The following is a 25,536-nucleotide window of genomic DNA, read 5'->3' on the forward strand; positions in this document are numbered from 1 at the left end:
AATTCGACAGCTCTCAAAATCTTGAAAAGTGGAGTTAAGGAAGCAAAGAAATATCAAAACTAAAAAAAAGTGCACGACTAACTTCTTTTTACCTGGTGTGAGGTAGACAGGTATAACAACTACACCACTACGAGTACTAATGACAGCGTTACTCAGTTTTCTCTAAGGAAAGGAAAACAAAAACCTACCGCTAAGAATTAAAAGGAACATGCATAACATGCACACCAACATTCACCCACTTATCCAACTGTAGTGCTGGAGGGTTTGATTTATCTGGCCCAACAGCGATATTCCTGCATGCAGCCAGCCCCAAGAGCATGCTCCTTAAACAAGGCTTCCTGCTTTGACTCAAAAAGACATCTAAAGCATCGTGGCTCCTCATTCTGAATCACACTCTAGTTCAAACACGTTATGTCTTCAAACGAGATACAGATAGATTTTTATGGTCAGAAGCACCCGCAAAGATGACAAATCATCGAAACATCACACAGATGTTCCGGGCATGCACCAGGGCATTCAACTAGCAAGTCAGGGTAACAGGCCCCGAGTCTTCACTCCTTGAGTTCATTTCTCAACGAGGGACAGACAGCTGAACAACACAGATCACCTAACAGCCTCCCAGTCCTCGAGGCTCTCTACTCTTCCAACCCAACCAGCATAGGAGTACACCACCAGCCATTTCAAAGTCTACTTTGGTCATGCCCCTTATCTACTAGTTTCCAATTTCTCTGAGGAGAAATGAAATATGGCTGGCACTGCAGCAGGTAGATCAGATAGACGAAAAACAGGCAAGGTGATCCAGTCATCAGCACTGCAATTCATTAATCGCTCCTCCTTTCCTTAAAACAGCTTGCCTTGTAGTGCACTTAATTGTGCATTAGTGCAGACGTGTGCATTACACAGCACACTTCTGCAAGACAGCTCTAGTAACTCGCGCACTCGTTTTTGCGCCCCCAACACCCTTTCGCAGACCGTTAACGTACAGCAACGCTCAAACGTCTATGGAATGGATTCTCTCTGACCACCTGTGCCTTCAACATAATCAACAGACATTTAAACGAACGGTGGGAACTACCTTCTAAGTCTTCAGGGCAACCACACAACATGATAGAGTGAGGCTCTGGACAGTGACTTCTGTTGAAGAACCATGGGAGTTCACAGATCCACCAGGCCTTGGAGTTCCCTTTCAGAGACAGGGGCCTCGCTTCAGAATGTCCCTGGATGATGCCCGTCCCCAGTCCTCTAAAATACCCTGCTCACTACGCTTCACTCAAGGTTCTATTACTTATCGTGCCTTCACTGACCACACCGCAGTGACCAGAATCAAATAAAATACATGGCAGTGTTCTACAAGCCGAAATGTCCAATAGGCAGCTGAGGTAAAGACAACCGATACAGATGGTTATGTGGTAACGAGTAGGCAGAAAAGCATCTGAGCATGCTTGTGAAAGTTTACATTAGGCAACACCCTGCATATATCTTCCTCTTGGTCCTAAGCAACAGTGCAAGAATGGGGCAGCTATGTGAAAATATGAAAACACACACACACGCACACGCACACACACACACACACGTGCACACACGCCTTAACCTGTTAGAAAATTTCTCATTTCAGATTTTACTGATCACTTTTTGAAAATAGCAATAAATCTGCACTGAAGAGATATACTCACTGGTAGCTTCCCATTCTGATTTACTTAAGGTTCCCTAAAATTAAGAAGAAAGAAAGAAAATTTTAGATTGAACACGCAAGTACAAACATACTTATGTTTCAACAATGGAGCTGCCCAAGCATCCCTCACTTCACTACAGATGTTTTAAAAATACTGTGAATGTCATACTGATCTGAGCATGTAAAAGAAAGCAGTGAGATTCACCTTTCATGCCATCTCCTTAGCACTTTTGCCAAATGTTTTATTAGTCCACCGATTTTCATGCGATCAGTAAATTTGTGTGAAGTCATGTGTTCCTGTCCTGTGTGTGTGTGCGACTGGGAAAAGCATCCATTTTTATTTTTAACTTGCAAAATGAAAAAATTAAAAGTCCTATCTTGCTTCAAACATCAAACAGTACTGCTGGAGGAAATAAGATTTTTGTGTTTTACCAAGGAGTTACAAAGTTCTAAGTCATACAAGAGAAATTAAATATACTTGAAAGTTGTAAAAGATCTGAAACCATTTCGATACAGTAATAGACACATACAGCAATACCCTGACTAACGAGACCTGGTGGAAATTCCAGTAATTAGCATAATTTTGAAGAAGCGATGAGTGTAAACAATAGCCTAAACTGTCCCCAGAGATGTCTTATGCAAAATCTCTTGAGGACTACGTCACAGTGGTGGGCTGGCATTCAAAGTTAAAGAAACTGAGAGCTTCCATGTAGAAGCCAGCGCAAATGAAGACGTAACCTTTCCCCACCCAGGTTCACCAGGCGCTGAATTTGATCCAAGGGACACTGGAAGTCAGTAGTGCCTAGGTGAAGATATAATGGGAGAGCAAGCAAACTCTGAAACCAAGACTAGTACTTCTCCCCCAACCTTAACTGCCCCCACCCTCAGGTCACATTAAGTACACTTTCTTCTACAGTCTGTAGCAATACAAAGTCATCCTAACTTAGGGAAACAGACTAACATGTATCTGATTTGGAACAAAGTGAACCAGTAAACCACTGAAATAATCTCCCAAGTTTCCAGACAGCATGTATGGAATGTTGCCCCCATTTTCATTAAAATATGCTTTTTAAAAATGAACACTTACCAAGGGTAACTTTACTTGAGTGTTCTTCATGTACTTTGCCACATGTTCATAGTCATCCACCTTCTCAGAGGCAAGTCTGGAATTCTCATGTGTAGGATATGGCTAAGGAGGCAAACAAAATTCCTATCTAAAGATATTTCATCGAAATTTATTATTTAACAATTTAAACATACAAAAATCACTGACACATACTAAGTCAATAATCCCCAAATATTGCTACAGGAATACAAAGTATACACACTTCTGAAATAGGAAAACAAAATGGGTGACAACAAAGCTGCTGCTGGCATCAATTTTGATCATCACAGCATATTTAGAGCTGGGCCCAATTCTATCATTCATCCCCACCAGTTACCAGCAAACACTCATCTCTTCCTGATGGCCCATCAAGGAAATTGTGTATTACCACACAAAGCCGAAGGTAGGTTACATGTTAATTTCAACACGACGGTGATTTAACAGTCATGGAAAAGACGAGCAGCAATTAGAAATAATAGAAATGAAACACCCAGTTAATAGAGTTTAACCAAATGAGCTGAAGAACATGAAGAAAAAACCCAGCATCCAAAATACAGGCAATGTCCAGTTTTCCACAAGAATCTGAAGGAACACACACACAGACACACACACAGACACACACACACACACACACACACACACACACACACACACACACCCACCCCAGAGTCACAAACATGTTTTGGCCAAAGACTTCTTCCAATGACCTCAGGCACTATTTGCAATCCATTTTAAGTATTATCTCTATGTTCCAAAGCACAGTGCTCTGGAATACACATGTATCAAAACATAATGTATGGCAGAAAATAATAAATTTAAAATACCTTCTACCCTACAAAGGTGGAGTCAGGGTTCCCCTCCCCTCCTCGGGGCTCTGCACTTGGCCTGAGAAGCTGCTTGTGGGCAGTGCAGGTGGGCATTTTAGCACCCACCACCAGAGGCCCCACTGGGGCACAGGTGGCAGGCCAAGGCCGGCAGTGACGGCGGGTGGCAGCTTCGACCCCCTGAGCATGCAGTCCCCGGTTCAGGGCTTTAGGGAGGAGCACGAGGCCCCACGGGCCAGCTCCAGCACCAAGGCTCCCTCCAGCTACAGCAGTAGAGAGGCCCATGGATTTGGTGCCTGGATCGTGGAATGGACCAATCTGGTGTGAGCTATGAGCTGACTGGTAAACAGTCCAATCAGCCCCAGGGCTGAAAATGGTCTCATCAGACTTGTAGACGGGGCATTCTGAAGGAGGAGATAAGGCAGGGGCAGGAGCCAGCTTGGGACTTGGATCATCACTGTCTCTCTCTCTGTGCTTGACGAGGACTCTCGGTTCCTGGCCTCAGGAGAGACACTCAGACTTTCACAGAAGGACTCTGTTCCTGACCTCTGAAGAAGAAAGCATCCAGCAGCCGGCCTCTGGAGGAAAAAGAGAAGCCAGAGAGCTCTTCGCTGCCCAGGGGGCCACTGCCCTTCCTCGGACATCCCCTGAAAGGAGCACCAGAGGCCTCAGGGCTTGGTATCTCAAAGAGCTACTTGTTCTGGGTGTGGCTCAACACCTCACAAAGAGCTGCTGAGACGGTGTTGCTGACATCGCTGCCTCCTGGTGACCAGTGCTGACCAGCACTATTGGCTGGTGCTGTCCAGCACTCTTGACGGGTGAACAGCACTCAGTGTTGGGTCACCTCTGGAGGTGTTAGTTGTCTGACACCGCCTGTTAGTGCGGCTGCCTCCATGGCTTGTCTGGCCCAGCGTCTGGTGACGTCCATCAGCCCGACCTCAGACTATGGCTGTGGGCTGCTGCGGCGTCATCTCATATGAGCGCCTCTGGCTGCGGTGAGTTGAGTCCTGGCCCACTGTGCGCTGGCTGCCATGAGGTCCAGGCCCACGTTGGTGGACAGCGACCTCTTGGGTGAGCGGCTTTTTGTTTAGGGCTTCCGAAAACTCTGTTTCCCGCATTTGTTAAATAAACCCCACTGTTGTTCCCTGAGCCGCAGTGGCCTTGCAATTGTGTGCACGGGTGAAGAACCCGGGCAGTGACCTGTCATCCACCAGGCACTGTCCTTCTGATCTGCTGCAGGACCCCTAGTGCCCTGTTTCAAGGTTATATACTCATTATAACTTCTTTCCTTGTCTTATTACAACAGAACAGCTAGCAAGGATCCACTTGAAGTGCAGGTCTGCCTGGTGAGGTTTTAAGAAAATGACCCAAGAAAGGTATCTTATCACCTATCCCACCCCCCGCCCCCCTGCCCCCCGCCCATCATCTCAAGAAAGACCTCACAGTAAAGCACAATTAGTGATTTGGACGTCCATGTTGTTACCATAACCGATCGCAAGGGATATACAGAACATCACTTACTACTACCTATCACTGAGTTTGTTCTAAACCTTCAATCTCAGTCTTTGTGGGGTCATCACAATCGCAAAGCTTCAAAACTCTACCGCCAATGAATGGCTGCCAAACTACCCTGTTGTACCTCTGCTTGTCAACCGGCCAGGGCAGGGCTCCGTCATTTCATTATCTGTCTATCACCGGACATCAGGCTCCTCTCCTCTACCGATCACTTTAAAACACCAAGCAATCTAAGACTGTAAAGCCACAAAACTGATTTGTTTTTAATAAAACTTGCTAAAATAGACATACCCTGGTAAGTATCTCCGCCTAAGGCAGTAACTTTGCCAGACCTGTTCCCTGGTGAGAACGAACACACACACACACACACACACACACACACACACACACTCTCTCTCTCTCTCTCTCTCTCTCTCTCTCTCTCTCTCTCTCTCTCTCTCTCAGAAATACACAGGTGTCGGGACTTTATAACTATAGTGCCAGTCTTTCCATTCTCCTTTCCCTCTGTTTCACAGCACCACAAGAGCAGACCATGCGGTTTTGTTTTCCTGGTTTTCTTGCTGCAACTCTCTGCCAGCTGCTGTCTGACAGCTTTACAAAAAAACGCTTTTTTAAGCAAACATGACAGAGTGGGTCCATTTCAATATCTGACGTGGACTAAAGCAACAGCATCCCTGATAGCTCATTCCACCTCCGGTCTCATCGTCCCTCCACATCCTCAAAGCCGGACGAAGGGGGAGAAGGAACACAGGAGAGCTGTTGTGCTAAAGAAATGCTGAAAGTTTAGTAGATTTCCTCAATCACCCCACTCTCATGTTTCTCTGCCTTCACTCCCACTGCCTAACTTTCTTCTCCAAGGGCCCTTTCATACCCCCACTGCAGAATTCCTTCTTTACTGTAGTTTTCACACTGTACTGGTTTGCTCGCATGCTCGGCTCCTCAGTGTACCTCGAGTTCCTTGAAGAAACCACATCTTACCAACTGATCACTTTACATGCAAAGCACTGCCAGGTAACAATGATGTATGAATGGTGTGCACCTGTGGCAATTTAAGGAGCTACGCTATCTCTAGCTTTCCCTTTTTCCTAGAAACAAACAAGAGTGAGCCTCTTCTCCTATAAAACACACACAAACATTTCTAATTCTAAAACACGAGAATACAACCAATAAAGACTGTAACATTTTAGTGATTGCTGGTTGCAAAACTCAATTTGAACACTTAAGGAGGTCGCGTCCACTGAGGGATGGGGGTGGGGTGTTGGACCCAAAAGGACTTTTATGTGAACGCCACCTATAAAAACGGAAGAAAAATCTGCAAGTTGACAGCCACGTGACCTTGAACAAGTCATTTATCTCCTCTTAACTTCATAACGCCCATTTGAAAGTGTGAGGAATGGCTGCTGTGTTACTTCATGGGGGTAATTACGAGGCTAAATAGGAGTATTTTAAAAAAGTCTAAATTACACAAATTCTATTAAGAAGTTCAGTGAGCATCTCATTACTAAGAGTCTGCTGATCAGTAACAAAGGGGTCAAGACATAAAAACAAACAAACAAACCAAAAAACCATAATCAATGGCTGTGCAGAGTTTAAAGCTTGTATAGGTGCCCTTCACCGCGGCAAAAGGGGAAGCACAGAGGAGTCCAGGAGTTAAAGCAGGTCCCAGCATGAACAGACTGGCATCTTGCTGGACCGTCACCACAGAACAGAATTATGCATGGCACGAGCCTCTCTTGGACCCTCGCCAGGAAGGTTTTAAATTACTGCCGTAACCAAAGGACATTACTGAAAAGAAGTGGTTCTCAACTTGGGGTGACCTTGCACCCCAGTGGATAGCTAGCAATTGTCTCAGACATTTCTGGGCTCTCTCCTAGGTGGACAGGGGTGCTACTGGCATCTAGCAGACGACAGGGATGCTGATCCTCTGAAGTGCATACAATATGGTGCCCCGACCCTGTCCCCACCCCTGCCTTGCCAACAGAGAATTAGCCAGTCCTATATGCCAACAGCGCTATCTAGAAAGATGGACTATCTAGAAAATGGAATCTGAGGTCAGCACTATCCATCGACCATCCATCCAACCATCTATCCTGTATTTATGTAGTACCTGCTAGGGTAAGCTGCTCTACCAAGCTCTGCCCTCGGTGCTGAAGATCCAGAGGGCAGCTGTAAATAGCTCGTGTAATTTATATAAATGTTTAGTGTCTACCTGGCTTTGAAAAGAACCTGAAAAATAGCCAAACAGTCCTGCTGTGACCTGGAACTTTTGCACCTTTTCTCAAGACTTACCTCCAGGGCTTGCATTCGTTTTAACAGCATTTTATTTTCGCTGTTCTTAATCTTCTCTTCATAGAATTCCAGAAACGATTTTTTGTAGACTAGTTTCATTTTGTACTTCTTTGCCATTCTGTACAACACAAAACAAAAACTAATGCAAAGGCTTCCAGAACACTGGTAATTCCTCAACAGCTTACTTCCACACCACAGCAACATCTTTTGTGCTTAACTGAGCAATACCATCTCCTTTAAAAATTCAATACAGCATGACGCAAAATGAATGAGCAGTAACATACCAGTAACCAGGCCTATGAAGAAATGTCTCTGTTAACTCTCCACGGATCACAGGTAACCCTACTAAAGTCAAATGGTCAGGAAGGATGATGAAGGCTTTCTTCTACTGATGCCATCCTATTTGACCTGATCTCTAACCGTGGCTTTGAAGACAGCTGCCAATTTCCTTCTTAAACTGTGTTTCACCTCTTGCATACCCCGGCAAGATACGCTATTAATTTAGCCTTCACCTGGGGCTGCTTGGCCCCTCAAGGTTCTGAAGAGTCTGGCTCAGAACCTTACTCATTTTCACTCCCTGGCTTTACACAGCATGCCCACAGCTCTCTGAGCTCAGCTCTTTCGTCCCTCATCTAGTCCAATGCTTACTAGAAATCTCCACCAGGATGTGTCGCGGGCTTTCTCTTCCTTTCCACATCTAAGGCTGAACCCACTGGTTTGTTCTCCTGCCAATCTTTGCTATTTCAGTAAATCCACCTAGCGATTCATGCCAGAAACCTCGGGGTTCTCCATGAGAGCTACCCGCCCCGCTCTACCCTCTGCATTCAACACATCATCATTTACCTGTACAACATAGTCCAGGTAGGTCCGTTTTTTACACCATTCTCCTTCAATCGCCATCAGCCCTCAGCTGTTAACGGTGGCTTGTTTTTCTGCCTCCAAATTTATGCTCCCCCTCAGCACAGTTTCCAGCTGCAGCCAGATGAAGCTTTCAAACCTACACACCTAGTCAGTCATTTCCCGCCGCAACACCCTTCACTGGCTCTCCAGCACTCTTAGGATGCAATCCCAAAGCCTGTCACAGGGCCTCTCGGGCACGCGAGTAACAAGGGCCGCTTGCTGCCTCATCTTGAGCCACGTGGACCCCTGATTCCCTAAGTCCCAGTCACAGTGATTTTCCTTCACCACCTCGAACTAGCCAAGCAGGCTATCTGTCACTTCAGGGCCTTCACACACAGATTGCCCCCCAGGTGCGAAAACACTCTTCCTTCCAGTCTTCACCTGGCCATTGCCTACTCATCCTTCAGATGTGAACACAAACACGATTTCCTCACAGACGCGGCCTGCTGAAATCCTCAATTACCCTGGGTCTCCCTGGTAGGCTTCTCTGTTTTCCCCATGCTTGCCAAAGGGAGGGAGTCTGGGGAAATGGTTTCCGACAGAGGCTAATGAGGAGAGGAAGAATGGGGAGGGACCCCTGAGAGCATACAAGGGGAAGTGCTGTGAGGCGACAGGGTGAGGGGAGACATCCCAGGGCCACTGGGATTTGCGTGTAGGAGACCTATGTATGGAGAGATACCCTGGAATTTGAGTCAGCCCTCCTCAGAAAGACTTGAGCAAGACAAAAGCCTCTTCTGTTCCGGGCAGTTCATTTGCTATCCTAAGGCTCCAAAATGAGGCTTCAGACATAAAGGCAAGTGTTACACCAATAAATACAAAGAACTCAAATGGTGAGCAGGTTTGCCCTATACAAGTTAATCATATGTTTGTTCAGTTTCTCAACGAAATGACAAAAGGGCATCTAAAAATCCCTACACAGGTTTGAGATTCTATTTCACCAAATGAATACCTGTTTCAGTAAATAATTTTTTAAAACTTTACATAGTTAAGTGAGGACGTGTGACTTTATACACTCACCATCACTAGGCAGTTTTGAGTGCTGGCTGAGCATTATGGACCAAAAAAACAAACTTTCATTTCACTCCTTATCATAATGGGCATGCTAAAATTATAAACCTTGTTAAAAGGAAAATAAAAACCAATAAGCTGTCATACCAAGCACGTCAAACAAGACACCCACAACACTCATTCTATCACAGAGGTGAAGAGCAGTAACATTTCCCAGAAGGTTACTGATTTTAAAGGGAAAAAAGATGTTTAAATACTTAAGTGTTGGCTTAGGTTTATAATTTGTGGGTGTTATGCATCATGTCACATGCTACACTGAACTGTCTTACATTACTGCATAAAATCTCCATATATTGTAGAACTCCTGAACATCCTATGCCCATAAATTTACAAGCTGTCTAAGACACAATTCAAATAACCTTCTACCATTCCTCAGGAAAAAAAGGATTTTCATTTCATAAAACAAACTTGACTTGTTTTAGGAAATCAAGTTTGGTCAAGTGTCGCGCAGCCTACGTTTAAGTGCATTCTTCTGCTCCCATCTCATGGAGATCCCCAAGACCAAAGAGTCTCACAGGTCTGGAAAACTCAGTTAGCCCAACTTTTCCCAGGTCTGTGGTTTGCCAGGGCTCCTAGGAATTCAGGTGCATGAATGAACACATTCCTGAATGAGGACTCTTATTCAACATTGCCTGTGGGACACAGGCAAATTCACAGCTATAGCGAAATATGGGACAACTTTTAATACTAATTCCCTGTCAAAGGAGGACATTTGCCTGATGAAGACTCACTTTCTATTGACAAAGTTACTAGCAGTTACTTCCAAACGGGGGGGAATCTTTTGTCATTTGCAGTGTCAGGTATTTTATGCCAAAGGTTGGCTTTTTTTTTTTTTTCTTTTTTTAACCACAGGATAAAATAATTCCGGAAATGAAAAAGACTTAAGTACGTAAACTGTTGAGAGACCTATGGCACAAACCCTGGATTTAAAGTTAGTTCCTCCACCCCAACACAACCCACCCAAGCCCCCCTACCCCCTTTCTAAATTACAATACTTTTTAAGTCCCATTTAAAGTTAGGAATGAGCAGAAATATTCTTCCCCCCCCCCCCAATATTCCTTTGCTTTCCCTCCTACGACAAACAAGAGAATGGTAACAGATTAAATAACATTCTTACTCATTTAGCAAAGGAAAATAGACCAAGAATTCAGGGACATCCACAACACCTTCCAAGTGGAAGTCATATTTGCAGCCAAATAATGGATAATCTCCTTTCTTCTGAAATGTCACAGTATATATTTCATTTCCAAATGATTCCGTTTCTGAAGCTTCAAGGCGTCTTCTGTAAGGGTTGTCCCCCAAATCAAAAGGAAAAGATTAAAACCGTTACTAGCTCAGACTTACTTTGATCAGTTCACGCACATGAAAAATCCCCACGGCCACAATCTCAAAGAGACAGCTGCTTAGCCTTCTCATGGAATCCGAGCCATTTTTTTATGAAGCTGCATACCAGAAGATCATCATCTCACTAATAAAATTTGACTGGAAGAACGTTTTGCTGTCACGACAGGTGGTTAAGTCTCTGTGTTTCAGTATCTGCTCTGCAGTTTGGCCAAGGGCAATACACGCTGGCTCCACATGACATCAGTCTTCAACTGAGTCAGAGGTTTTAAAAGTTCACTGGTAAACCTGGCTTTTTGAACTTAAAGTTTCAATTGCGTCTCTATGCAAATACACTATCGACGTTCAGTCCTTGTAAGCTCAACATGGCGTACTTTAGAAACTCTATCTAACAGATATTTGCTACTTTCAAATCTGCTTAATCCTGAGTATTTAATAAACCGCACTATACTTTAAAGTACTTACATCAGTTCAAAGCTATTGGGAGTGGTACCGATATAATAGCCTCCAGGACTGAGTCTCTCACAAGCATTTCTGAGCATCATGTCAGCCTGCTCATAGGTCTCAAATGAGTAGTGACAGACAAACTGGCAACTGCAGATGTCAAAGCACATTTCTGGGTCTCGATATCTGTCAATCAAAAGTTCCTGAAACAGATTAAAATGGGTTAAGATCTTGAAGCTACGTGCAACACGGTTTATTTACATATTTTTTTCTAGAGAACTAGTGTCTAGAATTAAGACCCTAACATTGAATCTGTCCTTCTGTCATTCGGTACCTACAAGAAAGGTCAGAATGAGTCATTCTGTTATCTGGCTTCACAGTGACTTTAAAAACTAGGGAATCAGAAGGCATGCTTAAAAATACACCAATCAAATATGACCTTTCAAGGAGGTGATCCTTTTACTCGGTTTTACTTGCAAGTCAAAAGTCAAAAGACACATCATTAACTTGGGATTAAGAAAACCACAAAGCTGGCCTTGTAGGATGCATTTGTCAATACCCAAAATGGTTTTCCCAGCTCTCCAGCCTTCTAGCACTATACTCAGCCACTCTTCCTTCTCATTTTCAAAACCGCAACCAAAAATGTTTAAAGATACCTTGTGATTGGGTTAAAGATACCTTGTGATAGGGTTAAAGATACCTTGTGATAGTTCAGTAAGCTGATGAGTATACTAAGTAACATCAAGTTCAAGGTGGGGCTTTCCCCATTCCCCTGTAGTTCTCAGACTTCAGTCATGCTTAGAGATTCAGAAACAGGTGGAAGGTGGGGAAAAAGCAGACTCTGGCATGTTGGAAAACTACCCTATTACATTACAAGGTGAACAGAACACTTTTATTTCAAAATACTGGAAAATACACCTCCTCCAAACAAAAAAGCAGCCCGTGATTTCAAAAGTTCAAACTATTACAAGCAAAAGACTTCCCCCACTACCCAGTGGGTCATTTAAGGAAATGTATCGAGACAGACTTTCCAGTTGAGAGGATACCACATCATTTACCCAAATGAAAACATGAAAAAATTAAGTGAACAATCTTACAAAAACCCTGTACCTTTGAACAATCGGCAGTTATAAATTCTGCATTGAAAATATATTCATTACCGCGAGAACGAGTTTTCATGTCCTCATATCTCTGTTGACACTGTCTGACAGAAACATCAGCGATATCTAGAAGGGGGAAGACAGGTGTTAGTAACCATCAACAAATATCCAGGGAGATAACAAAATGCAAATGCAGAAATGGCAAAATTCTAGACTTTGATCTCAACTGGCAAGTTTCAGCATGAAACTTAGCAAGCCTTCCTACAAGCAAAAATCTTCTATTTCCTTCAAAATAAGACCGTCTTTACAAACACATTAAAAGCTGTCTCAGTAGGCAAAAGTCTTATCGTGATTTTTAAATACTCATTCAAAGTTAAAGCACTATGGGAAGCTGTGCGGAGGACCACACAGCTTTCAAAAGGAAACCTGCACTCCTGTGTCCCATTGCAGCACTATTTACAAGAGCAAAGATATCGAAACAACCCAAATGCCCCCAAACAGGTGACTGTTCCAAGAAAGATGTGGTATATATACACAATGGAATACTACTCAGCAATCAAAAAAGATAAGCTCAATGCCATTCGCACAACCTGGATGGAGGTGGAAGGGATTATGCTCAGTGAAGTAAATCAGAGGGAAAAAGGGAAAGATCTCGGATGGTTTCACTTGTAGGAGGACTATAGGGAAAGCAAACAAGGGGTAAAGACAGAAAAAAAAAAAAAAAAAAAAAGACCAAACTAGCAGACAAATCATAAATTGGAGACATACAGCAGGTGAGGGGGAGGGAGAGGGAACAAAACAGGGGAGGGAAAAGCACAGGAGACGATGGTGATGGTGCACAGGTGACTTGGTGGTGGGAATTTTATGGGGATTACACCTGAGAGAAAAATGAATAAGAACGTATATATTTACTTTAAAAAAAATAAAAATAAAAAATAAAACAACCAACCAACCAAACAAACAAACAAAAAACAAAAACCCAAAGTGAAAGCAGAAAGTTTAGATTCCAACTTGAATTACAAAACCCAGCAGTACACCCAGTTTTGCAGACATCAGGTTTCAATTTTCATAGTGATATGTTATTTGCCTTTTCTCCTGTGTGGCGATTTGCACTAATGGTGCAAAAGCAAGGGAGGGGTAAAATGCTGGCACCTTATCATGGACTGATAACACTTGATATATTCTTGACCACAAAGCAGAAAAGCCAGTTTCACTTAAGAAAGTCCTTGATAAAGCAGTAAGAATTATTATTTGACTAAATCTTGGTTCCTGAACACTCATTTTCATATTCTGTGGGATGCGCAGGAAGCAACAAAAACATTTCTGCTACCTAAGGAAGTTTGACAGTCAGTTAAAACAACAAGACAGGCTTGTGTTGAGGTGAAATGGCCACTGTTTTCATCAAGTCATTTGCACTTGAAAAGAATGGCTGAAAGACAACCTGTTAGTTACTCAGACTTGGTAGTATGTATTCTTGAAAATCAACAAAGTGAGTCTGTGACTTCAAGGAAAACCAGAAGAAGGTCTGCATAACTTTAGGGAATGTTACTTTCCCACTATTACCACATCTTGCAGTGCAACAGATTTGTTCATGGCACACAACAGCCCACCCAACTTAAGTACAGACCAAGAAAAGTTCGTGGATAGGGTTTCAAATTTCACACAGGAGCTAATTTAAGGAACACACCTTAGTGGGTCTTGGTTCATCCCAAGACGAACAACTTCAGTCTGCAAAGGTGACTACATTTTGCAACTAAAACTCTACATTTTACAACTACCGATCAAACAAAACACCACAACATACTGAATGCACAAACTGGTGTGAGCACCAGTTGACGCCTACTTTCCAGATGCCAAAGGGATTTGCAAAATCATTTGGAAAATGCCAGTCTTTGCATTAACATTTTTTTTTACTGTTTTTTTTTTTTTTAAGATTTATTTATTTTTATACAAGAACTGGGGTACAGGCCAGAGGTGTGGGGGGTGAGAGGGTTCACCAGAGACAGAGTGAAACAGAACAGACAGATGGACCGAAATACACTGCTGAGGGGAGCAGCGGGCAAGACGGGAAAGGTCTGCCGGGCCATGTGGGCATCTCCCTGGCCAGCCAGGAATCAAACCTGTGTTGCAGAGGCTGCGACAGCTTCACAGCGCTGTGCTCAACCCACTGCGCCACCAGGGAGGCCCTGCATTAACTTTTCTTTTTGAATGAATTAAAGGCATATTAAGACATCTCAGTTTTAAGTTCTATAACCAATAGCTATAACCACATACACACAGATTTTTGGGGTCCTCATATATTTTTAAGTGCACAGTGGTCACACAACCAAGAAGTCTGAGAAGCATCAACTTACTTTTTTTTTAAGTTATTTATTTATGCACACAAGCACTGAGGTACAGGCCAGAGGTGTGGGGGGTGAGCGAATACACCACAGACTAACTGAAACACACAGCTGAGGGGAGCAGTGGGCAAGTCAGGAGAGGTCTGCTGTACCATGTGGGTAGCTCCCCGGCCGGGAATCGAACTCGTGCCGCAGTGGCTGCGGATAGCCTCATAGGTTGCGTCTTAATCCCTTGCGCCTGAGGAGCCTCAATTTAGGCAATACTTTGGAGGTGATGCTCTATACTTCCTCCTACTCCGGGCATAGCAAAGAATGTGATGATTGCTTGTCCTACATTCCAGTATTAGTTAGGGTGTTTGATTCATTTAGTTGTAAGTTCTTATCAGTCTTCCACACAACAGCTTTAGCGTCTCCTCCTCCTCCTCCTTTTTTTTTTAAGATTCTTTTTTTATTTATTTATGCATACAAGAACTGGGGTGTAGGCCAGAGGTGCAGGGGATGAGAGGATTCACAAGAGACAAGAGTAAAGAGCAGAACAGGCAGATCTACTGAAACACGCTGCTGAGGGGAGCAGGGGGCGAGACAGGAGAGGTCTGCTGAGCCATATGGGTTGCTCCCTGACCGGGGATCGAACTCATACCACAGTGGCTGGCAATGGCTTGGTAGAGCTGAGACTTTAACTCCTATGCCACCAGGGAGGCCCAGCTTTAGCTTCTTTTTATGGCTGCTGCATAGACCTATTATTTCATCAAGGGTGGAGAAATGGTGATTTTTCTAACATTCTGTCTGCCATGATGGATTATGATTTTCTTTTTTTTAATAAAGAGGAACTTCCCTTTGCAACCATTTGGTTCCCCTGAAACTCAACTCTTCCCTTCTCTTCCCTTCTCTTCTCTTCTCCCTAGATTTATTTATTTATGCACGCAAGAGCTGGGGTACAGGCCAGAGACAAGGGGTGGGGGGTGAGAGGATTCACCAGAGACAGAGTGGGGAGCAAAACAGGCAGACTGACTGAAATACACCGCTGAGGGGAGCAGCAGGAGAGGCAGGGGAGGTCTGCCTCACCATGTGAGCTGCTCCCTGGCCGGTCGGGGATCAAACTCGTGCTGCAGAGGCTTGGGATGGCTTCATACTGTGGGTGCTTAACCCCCTGCACCACCAGGGCGGCCCTGAAACACTTTTCATGCAGGGTAGGGAAGATAAGTAAGTACTCAATCCCCACCCCCACCTTATCGCAGGAATTACAGAACGACAAATAATGGCTGGCCCTAACAACCTCCAGGGGTGAACAATGGGATTTTCCCCTCTTTATGGGATGTGTTTTGATCCACTGTTATCACTTATGTTGAAAATGCCCTCGCTTTCTTCAGCGGAAGCCTTTTCAAGTTTCTCTTTTAGACAGGACTCTAGTTGTCTTTGACCGCTTCCTTCCTGGTAAGAAGGACAAGTTATCTCAGGCTCATTAATCATAGTATAACACCATCAGTAAAGGCTCCTAACTCATCTTAAAAAAAACAACCCTTACAGTGTAGACCCCAGATTATCCTGTTGTGAGTTACTTTGCGTGTCATGTTGATAATGAGATCCTTCCAATTTTCTCCTACCCAAATGACCACAAATTACTCTTCCCCATGCCATCATTTATCTTACCAACACAAACAAGCTTGTTAATCCTTCCCTTTCTCCACTTGAGCAAGTCTCCACCTTTACCACAGCCCAGGTCCAAAACAGTGATATCGCGTTTTTTCTTCTGTCGCACCTTTTCTAAAAATTCCCCTGAAAAAGAGAAATCAGTCCTGGTAAACGATCGCTTTACTGTTATTTGCTAAAGCATAAACTGCAACCCTGGTGACCTGTGACTAACTTCTGCCTGACATGTGATAAAAAGAAAATAAACTATTAACACATTCAGTGATGTAATTAATCATGACTTTTGCTAAACATTTCAAAATATGACTAAGAGATAAATTATCTGATCCTGCAGCAGGAAAGATGAAAGAATATGTCTCTGGAATTTGAAACGGTTGACATGGGTTTCCAAATTTGATTCAACGTGAACTGGCACACACCTTAAATTCTAATACCTTTATAAGAAGACTCAACACTTGTCCATAGGAGAAAAGTTAACTGTTCATAATTTTCAGTACCTTTCACATTCCAACGCTGAGCGTCTAGCTCATTGTACACCTACGTAAATCAAAATGGACACGGGACCATCCGAGTACCTGATTTTCATAAAAGACGCCAAGCGTACCACCAAAAGAAATAAGAGCACGAGTCAAAAAAACCGTGCAAACCTCTTATTTTTACTCTCAGAACACCGAACACTCTGAAGTGAAAATGGAATCTTCACCCCAATCTACCAGACCACGATTATTATATACACGATTACTTATATATACAATTTAAATATTATATACACACAGTTATTTACATATATAATATAAATATCACATATCAGGAGTCAAATGGTTCAAGTTGCGGTTGGAAGCACAGTCATATTCTTCGATAGCTGAGGTACTCAGCCATTCAAAAACCGGAGGCCATACTCACTTCCAGAGCGCCTCTCCCTCCCTATCTATCACTCTGAGATTAATACTTTCCATTTGACTGCTGAAACAATCTCCATCAATACTTCTGCTTTTCATCGCCTCTAACATCTTTTTTTTCCTTTTTTAAAGATTTATTTATTTTTATACAAGAGCCGGGGTACAGGCCAGAGAGGCGGGAGGGTGAGAGGATTCACCAGAGACAGGACGGGAGCAGAACAGGCAGACGGACCAAAATACACTGCTGACGGGAGCAGCGGGTGAGACAGGAGAGGTCTGCCGCGCCATGTGGGCATCTCCCTGGACGGCCGGGAATCGAACCCGCGCTGCAGAGGCTGCGGACAGCTTCACAGCACTGCGCTCCACCCGCTCTGCCACCGGGGAGGCCCGCCTCTAACATCTTAAAGTAACTTCAACAGGAGCACGAGTGATCCATGTTCAACTTTCACAATGACCCTGAAGAACATAAATATCAGACTGAAAGAGTGGAAAACAACAATAATTACAAATCTTTGTTTCCGCACGGTAAGAGAGGAGAAATCCTCATGAAACACCATTCAGAGACATCTTCATCCAATCAAGGCGAACGCTCAGTCATTCACTAAAGTATAAGCACCAACCGGAAAGAGAACATGACAGAGAACGAGTATTGAGAAGACAACGGAAAAGCCAGAGAGCGAGCCTGGCACAGACCACACTGACTGTACCACGACAGAAAGACTGGTGTGGAGTACAACGACCCCAAAGACAGACCCCAGACAGTGCGACCACCCCACTGGGACAGCTGAAGCAGAAGGGAACACTGTGAAGATGCCGAGAGATTACTTTATGCTAAGCCTTAAGGTGTCCTTTCCAAAACTATCTGTCTTCCTAGTTATAAAAATAAACACACAATGTGGAGAATATGGCTGAACTTAAATACATTCACTCAACGCACAATGAAGAAATGACACTTCAGATAAAATACCCAAGGAAGGGTAAGTTACCTGCAGCATCACTGTGGACAGTGAGGAGAGGATGTGACAAGGTGGAAAGAAGTTAGGACGAGGTTCCCACGACTGCCTTTAAAGTATGGGCTAAAAGTGCCATAACATTAACCTAAAATAAGTAAGCTAGCAAGTAAACAAACAAACAAACAAACAGATAAATACATACAGAAGCTGACACTGATTACGGCCAGTCAAGTAAATGATATTTTTGTCGTGACATATGAGTAACAAAAACAAAGAGAGACAGAAAATATTAAAGTATGTTTGAAATAATGGGCCTAATTCCCATTCCTAATACTTTTTTTTTTTTTTTTTTAGTAGCAGCAGCAGAATTGACATTTGTATGCTTAATGTAGTTTATTTATACTCTTTATTTATTATTGTTTTTTCAGAATGGATAATTTTGCTTTCCAAAGAAGCAAACTATCATCCAGACTCGTAGAAAGTACCCACAATTATCACATTTATTTTTTTCTTTTGATGTAATCAAGAACGCAATCAAGAAAGCTTGCTCACTTTCCCTGAGGTGGGCTTAAACACAAGACGACCGAATAAAATCCTTACTGTGAATGACTTCAAAACACACTGGCTTTTTAAAATTCTCCAAACTCGTGTAAGAGTCTGAGTACTAGCTGTACAAAACAACAACTGTTATATTCTGAGTCATGCTCTCTGCACTGACTTCCATTTAATTTCAGAGGCAAGTTTCCACAGATAAAGGGCTGCCTCCAAACAGTTGAACGTCTTCACCAACCCTCAAAGGAAACTTTATTTCTCCCCAGACACCATATAAGAAAAACAAGTTCATATGGCCAGTCAACCCACATGACCTTTATCAGGTCATGAAAGGCTTCAAGATAAAAAACATGGCATTGCTCACCTTCCTCACTTAAGGGAACCTGGACGCTGAATCCAACTACTGTTGGCTATGCCACTGCTTCAGAACTATTAGAATGAAATGAAATAATTATGCAGTACCACCTGGTACCTGAATTCTCAGTATAAAAATAAGCACACTGCCTTTTGAGCCTGATTAGCTCAACTTAGCCCAGCCTATGTTGTCCACCCAGAGCCAATCTGAACAGAATTGATCTCAAAGGCCCAGCTTTAGTCTTTAGCTCCAATCCTATTACGCCAATGAGGTTTGACAACAGAATAAATAGAAATTAAAGACCTAGCAGTTTGGTGTATGATTAACCACCAGGGCAAAAAATGTAAGCCGCCAGTTGAAATAAAAACTCACACCATAAAAACAAAAACCAGTCCTACCGATGAGGATACTTTTCATCCAATTATTGAAGTTTCTTAGGTAAAATATTCGACTTTGGCTACGCATCTGCAAACCAACTTCCTTAAGTTCATTATAGTGGGCAGCCACTGTGGAGCTGTGCCCCTCTTCCAAGTTCTGTAAAAAAAGAGGATGGAACGAGATTAGGCATCAGAACATGAGGAGAGTAAGCCGGAAATGGCACCTGACCTACAGAAGGATACAATACAACGAAATCAAAAAGCCTCAGTATGCAATGCACTAGCCACGGAAGTCATTATGCAGAAGATCTGTTTTCCCCTACTCCCTATTTTAGCAAACGTCCCTCGGCTGTTTGGCGCATGATTAACCTCTAGGGGAGAAAAATATATGAGACATCAGATTCCTTCACAAAATGGTGTTCCCAGCAGAAAAATGACTTGCGATCCCTTGCTCTAGAATAGCCCTGTTAAGCTCCAGACGCTTGCATCTAGTTACTAAAACTGTCTGTAACTACCCCAATCAGGAAGTTAGAAACAACTCTGTATAGTTTAAGGCACTGCATTAAGAAAGGAACGTAAATCTGGATATGACTTTGAAATTTATCACTTTAAGCGAAAATCTCCATTACTTCAGACACAAAAAAAGGGAGGTGAACACCTGATAAAAAAGGGACTGTATACCCTTGTCTCTTAAAAAAAAACAACAAACACTAAGAACAACACAACTATAAAAGCTAGCTTTCAAGTTTCTCATCAAACTGAGAGTTTGAAAAGAAGATAAAAAATGACCTCACTAGCAGAAGTGTCACCTAAACAGAAAGAAGAGTTAAAAGCCTACTCTATCTTAAAGGCCACAGTCACTAAGATTTTGTAAAAACCGGAATTATCTTACAGCTGCTCCACATTTCAATGTGACAAACCGCATAAGAAGTAAGGTACCTTTTTGGACGTACCTTCTGCTTTTCAGGAACGTCCTCAAGTTCTGTCTTTCTCTTTTTCTGAGTGCCAGCTCCAGCAGAAGGCTCGTCTTCTGGAAAATCACCAGGTTCCAGCCTTCTTTTCCTTGAAATGCCTTTCTCATCACCAGAACCTTTTTCCCCCAGGACATTTTCAGCTTCGAGTTTTCTTTTCTTCAATGAGCCCTCTTCCCCACCACTTAACCTTTCCTTTGCAAGTGTTCTTTCCTTGGATGGCGTGTCTCCCCTACATCTAGAACCTTCCTTTACAAGATCACCTTCAGACTCCATTTTTCTCTTCCTTGCAGTGTCCACTTGCCCACAGGTAGGAGGAGCCTTTTCAGAAAGCCCAGCCCCAGAAGCAGTTGTGTTTTCATTAGTACCGAATGAAGATTCTGTTTCTGTACCTATTGATGCTTTTGCCTTTCCATAAGAGAGCTTTTCACATTCCGCTGTGTTTGCAGAAGTTTCCATTCTTGATTACACAGGAGGCAAAACTTCATGAGTTAACCCTGGAATGGAAAAGATTGGACATTACATGTAATTACAAGACGCTGACAAGTTTAACCAGACAAGTTTAACCAGACAAGTTTTCGGCAAGTTTAACCAGAAGTTAAGCCACTTAACTGCAGTGATCAACTGGAAGTTTAAAAAAATATCTCACTTTAGAGAGACTAACATTGAAAACAGCGTTAATTGCTATAAATTACGCAGGAACTCCTGCCTATGCTAACTGCAACCCACAAACACTTCAATCTTATCCCCAAAAAATCACTATTAGCATTAAAACTGACAAAGGAAATGGGGATACACATGTCCTAGTTGCATTTCTACGGGGTCCTTACACTGTATGTTTGGACACTGTGTGCTGGCCCCATACCAAACCCATACAGGCACAGTAAATCTGGAACTGTCAGATATTTTCTCTTCGCCTTGAGATACCGGGGAAAAAAACAATCCAACCAACTGACCAAACCAAACCAGACACCAAGGGCACCAAGAACAGGAAAATTCTGGGAACCCACACTGGACTTCTGAAATCCTTAGCCGGTAACAGGTGTCAGAATTAAGCAGAAAGTGAAAGGCATAGAATTGACTTTGGACAAGAAGTTTACAGACCTGGCCTGCATCTTAGAGACCACTTCTCTTTCAAATGTTCTCAGGTCTACGTGTAAAGCTGGCGTGGTGGGGCGGTGGCGGGAGAGGGAGAGAGAAGCTGAACTATCCAATGGACAGGAAGTGTAATCGTGATCCATTCGCTAAGTTCAAGAACTTTATTTTTTTTTTAAGATTTATTTATTTTATTTATACAAGCACTGGGTACGGTCAGAAGCACGTGAGGGTGAGAGAATTAACCAGATTCAGAGCAGAGGGCAGAGCAGGCAGAGTGACAAAGCTCACTGCTGAGGGGAGCAGTGGGTGGCAGGAGAGGTCTGCATGCCACGTGGGACCCTCACCGGGTGGCTGGGGATCAAACTGGTGCTGCAGAGGCTGCGTGCCGGCATCTTCGCAACCCAGCGCTCAAGCACTGCGCCACCGGGGAGGCCCTCAAGAACTTTATTATCTCCTACTGCAGAGGAGCTCAATGAGGGAGGAACTGTACCCGTTAGTCCGGTGTATACCACCACTACTAAAATGGTAAGTCTCTTAGTGAAACCAAGTAGTGAAGGGAGAGTAAAAGTCTGAAAATCAATGAGATTCAGAAAGTTCAAAATCTGATTTTTAGGAAGAGTGAAGTTTGCGTCAGAGGAGCTCTGCTGCTCTTCGTTAGGAGTATGGCAGAGCCCTGCTTGGCTGTGATACAGAACTCCTTTCCACCCCACACCCCACTCTGTGCCTGACTAAATTAGTTTGGAAGCAGTTAGACCCCCTTGGCATTTACATGAGCTGTACTTGGTTTGGGTGCATAGGCTTGCTGTGCCACCTATGGCCACAGCTGCCCTGCCATGGATCAGATTTGACACTAAAGCAAAGACCCCAATCAGACAGTGTCAATGGACCTGGACAAAGGGGCTCATTCAAAAGGTTGCTCCTGTGAGTACGGAACAAGGGTAGCTGATGATGCTCAGACTGACTGTGGTGTCTCTTATGTTTATGCTACAGGAGGCTGGAAGCAGACTTGAGCTGAGGTCTCAGGACCACAGGACCAAGTGGGTGCTCTGAGTGCTTGGTTTCTTGGATGACTCTGATCTAATCCAGAGGTAACACATGGTCCTCCTGGGAGCGGGTTTCCTGTGGTTGGGCTGCCTTTGCTGCCTGCAGCAAGGGTTATGACTTATTGCCATACTGAACTCATGCCTCCACCTGAGTATGGTCATTCCAACAGGTTTAGAACACATTTGAATTCCATGACTATAGCCTTACACCAACCCTCTAAGTAGCGTTCTGAGGCCACAGCCCAATATCCTGATATCTTCTTTTTATCACCATAGAAACTGTGCTGAGAATTGAAAATGGGGAAATTTTAAGAGGTGCTCAGCAGTTCTTGGTTTGGTGGTACAGCACAGCTTGCCTTGGCTCCATTGTGCCCCCCACCCCTCATTGTATTCAGCTAACTTGCTTTGGGCATGGTGGAGCCATGTCTGCTCCACAACACCCCCTCAGCTCAAGCACAGGTTGGGTTTGACAGTCACACAAATGTGGGTAGGATATGACAGCTGTTTGGCTCACTACACCTCTACTGACACCTAGCTGAGCTGGGTCCAGCAGCCAAGTGGCACCATCCCTGGAACCTCTTCCCTACCAAGTGGCAATGCCAAGTACACACACATAGAACCTGTAATTTTAACTATTCTTCTTCTCAGGGACTGGTAGGAGGAGAGGAACAAAGAGACTCTGAAAATCTTAAAAGCTAGGGCAGCTGATGGATTTGGGACTCTCTCCTGGGACAACCTTTTGGTTTTTACCATCTGATCTCCAACTTACACTTTTGATCATTGAATACCTCCCTTCTCCAGTGCTGCATATCACTGCCAGTGCTACCTTTACCTCCTGATCACTGCTGCCTACCTCTGGCACCACTTGCCTTCTTTGGCACCAGCTTTACAGTTGTCACAAGTTGCTGCCTATCCCGCTGGCACTGCCTCTAGAGCTGCAGTCAACACTATCTCCTGACTGTCACTGATTGCCACTGCTGCCTTGGTGCTGCCTTCAGCAGCACCAGTGGTGATCACCTCTAGCTGCCATAGCATGTTGAGTCCTGGTTTACTGCTTATCAGTGCCAACAGCTCCAGAGTCTCATGAGAGTGAAAATGCCATCTTTCGCAAAGAGTTTTTGATTTGGACTACAGACACCATGGACACTATCTGGGGTAGGACAGATGACCATTGAGCACCTCAGAAATACTTTCTCGTGCCCCACATCTGGCTGCGAGTTGGAGCTCAGAGGGGGAATCCAGCAATTTGGAGCCCAGGGGGCAGGCGATCTAGCCACTGCTGGGGCAGACCGAAGGGGTAGGGAAGTACCTCCCAGATGCGCCATCTTCAAGGCAGGGAGCTTTGCGTCAGGACCTCACCAAAACTGTATGGGTCTGAGAAAGGGCTATCCCCACAGACAGAGGAGAGCTGAAAAGTGCGCATAAGCCAAGCCACACGTCTGGCTGCGAGTCAGAGCTAAGAAGGGGATCCAGCGATTAGGTGCCCAGGGGTGATCCAGACACTGCCAGGGCAGACTATGGGACCTCAAGACCTCCCTCTGGAATTAAGTAAATACAGAGGGAGTGGATTTTCAGGGATGGTGCCCATTAACATATCCACAGTACCACTGCTCTAATAGAATTCTGGCGTTAACAGTGTTAGACCTGACTGTGCCTCGAGTTTCCCACATCCCAGAAGGAGTGCACCAAAGAGATGCCGGTCAAAACCAGCAGCAACATAGTGTCCCAAAGCATAGGACAAATTGGAAAACAAGTAACAGGGAGAAAAAAAAATTACAAATAACCAAGAAAGTCCTCAGGGAAAAGATACACCACTAAAAGAAAATCAACCACCAAATTCCAACAACAGTGACTTCCAAGAACTTCTGAGCCTTCCCAATAGAGAATTTAAAATCACCATGATTAAAATAGTGAAAGAAGTCAAAAATGATAGGGGAAAAATAATCAAGGATCAGAAGAATGAAACTGAATCCCTAAAGAGGGAAGTGAAAGAAATGCAGGAAATCAAAGGATTAATGGAGGAGCTAAAGAACTCTGGGAAAAGCAGTGATAGCAGAATAGATGAAATGGAAGAACAAATAAGTACTCTTGAAGACACAGAAATAAAAAGAACCAAAACAGAAAAGGAAAGAGAAGTACGAAGAAAAAAGACCAAAGAAAGACTTTGGGAACTATCTGACTCCATCAGGAAAGGAAATATGTTATAGGAATCCCAGAAGAAAAGGAGAGAGACATAGGAACAAAGAAAATATTCAAGGAAATAATTGAAGAGAACTTCCCAAATATGAAGGAGATGAAAATAGACATACAAGAAGCAAGAAGAACACTAAACTTCATGATGAAAAGAAAAATACAGCAAGACACATAATAGTAAAGCTCCCAAGAATCTAAGATAAGGAAAAAATAATGAAGATGACAAGAGGGAAGAAACAGATAACATACAAAGGAAAACTAATGAGGCTGACTATGGGCAAGGAGAGAGTGGTGGGACATAGTCAAAAAACTCCACCACAACAAATGCAAACCAAGAATACTCTATCCCACAAAGCTTTCCTTCTTCTATGAAGAAAGAATAAGGACCTTCCCAGACAAACAGAAACTCTGGAATTTCATTACGACTAAAGCCCCACCCCAAAAAAATACTACAAGGATTCCTAAAGCCAGAACCAACAGGGGGATGAATAAGAACAAAAGAAGACAAAAAAATAAAACCACAGAAAAGACAAACAAAATGTCAAATACAGATGCTAATGTATCAATATTCACTCTAAATGTAAATGGATTAAACTCTTCTTTTTATGTCTGTGTCTTTATTTTAAAGAGACACAACCCAACCTTTTGCTGTCTCCAGGAAACACATTTAACGGCAAAAGGTAAAAATAGACTGAAAGGATGGAAAATCCTACAAGCAAATAGACCAAAAAAGAAGGCAGGAACAGCTATACCTATATCAGATAAAACATATTTCAAACTCAAAAAGGTAAAAAGAGACCCAGACAGTCACTACATTATGATCAAGAGACAATACATCAAGAAGA

The 25,536-nt window shown here is 43.4% G+C and overlaps 1 protein-coding gene and 1 long non-coding RNA gene across 4 annotated transcripts in view; one reads left to right on the plus strand and one right to left on the minus strand.

The window, feature by feature from the left end:
• Nucleotides 1-1,596: 1,596 nt before the first annotated feature.
• The window catches only part of LOC119243237 (mRNA cap guanine-N7 methyltransferase-like), a 49,728-nt gene continuing 25,788 nt past the window's right edge, over nucleotides 1,597-25,536 (minus strand). For 2 of the 3 annotated variants that reach the window (XM_054694248.1, XM_037508899.2), the window contains exons 2-10: nucleotides 20,340-20,854; nucleotides 19,408-19,543; nucleotides 16,251-16,376; nucleotides 12,269-12,384; nucleotides 11,180-11,361; nucleotides 10,491-10,655; nucleotides 7,406-7,523; nucleotides 2,760-2,861; nucleotides 1,597-1,707 (exon numbers count right to left, since the gene is read on the minus strand). In XM_054694248.1, coding sequence (XP_054550223.1) covers nucleotides 1,612-1,707; nucleotides 2,760-2,861; nucleotides 7,406-7,523; nucleotides 10,491-10,655; nucleotides 11,180-11,361; nucleotides 12,269-12,384; nucleotides 16,251-16,376; nucleotides 19,408-19,543; nucleotides 20,340-20,816 — 1,518 coding nt within the window. In that variant the 5' untranslated portion in view covers nucleotides 20,817-20,854 and the 3' untranslated portion in view covers nucleotides 1,597-1,611. The remainder of the gene's footprint in view (nucleotides 1,708-2,759; nucleotides 2,862-7,405; nucleotides 7,524-10,490; nucleotides 10,656-11,179; nucleotides 11,362-12,268; nucleotides 12,385-16,250; nucleotides 16,377-19,407; nucleotides 19,544-20,339; nucleotides 20,855-25,536) is intronic. The other variant, XM_054694249.1, reaches the window with a different exon arrangement.
• On the plus strand, nucleotides 4,368-5,647 carry LOC119243238 (uncharacterized). The gene is made up of 3 exons (XR_008551405.1): nucleotides 4,368-4,596; nucleotides 4,908-4,977; nucleotides 5,632-5,647. It is a non-coding gene; the product is annotated as an uncharacterized LOC119243238 (long non-coding RNA).

This window comes from Talpa occidentalis, unplaced genomic scaffold (genome assembly GCF_014898055.3).
Source record: "Talpa occidentalis isolate TD23 unplaced genomic scaffold, MPIMG_talOcc4v2.1 talOcc4.13, whole genome shotgun sequence".
Taxonomy (NCBI): domain Eukaryota; kingdom Metazoa; phylum Chordata; class Mammalia; order Eulipotyphla; family Talpidae; genus Talpa; species Talpa occidentalis.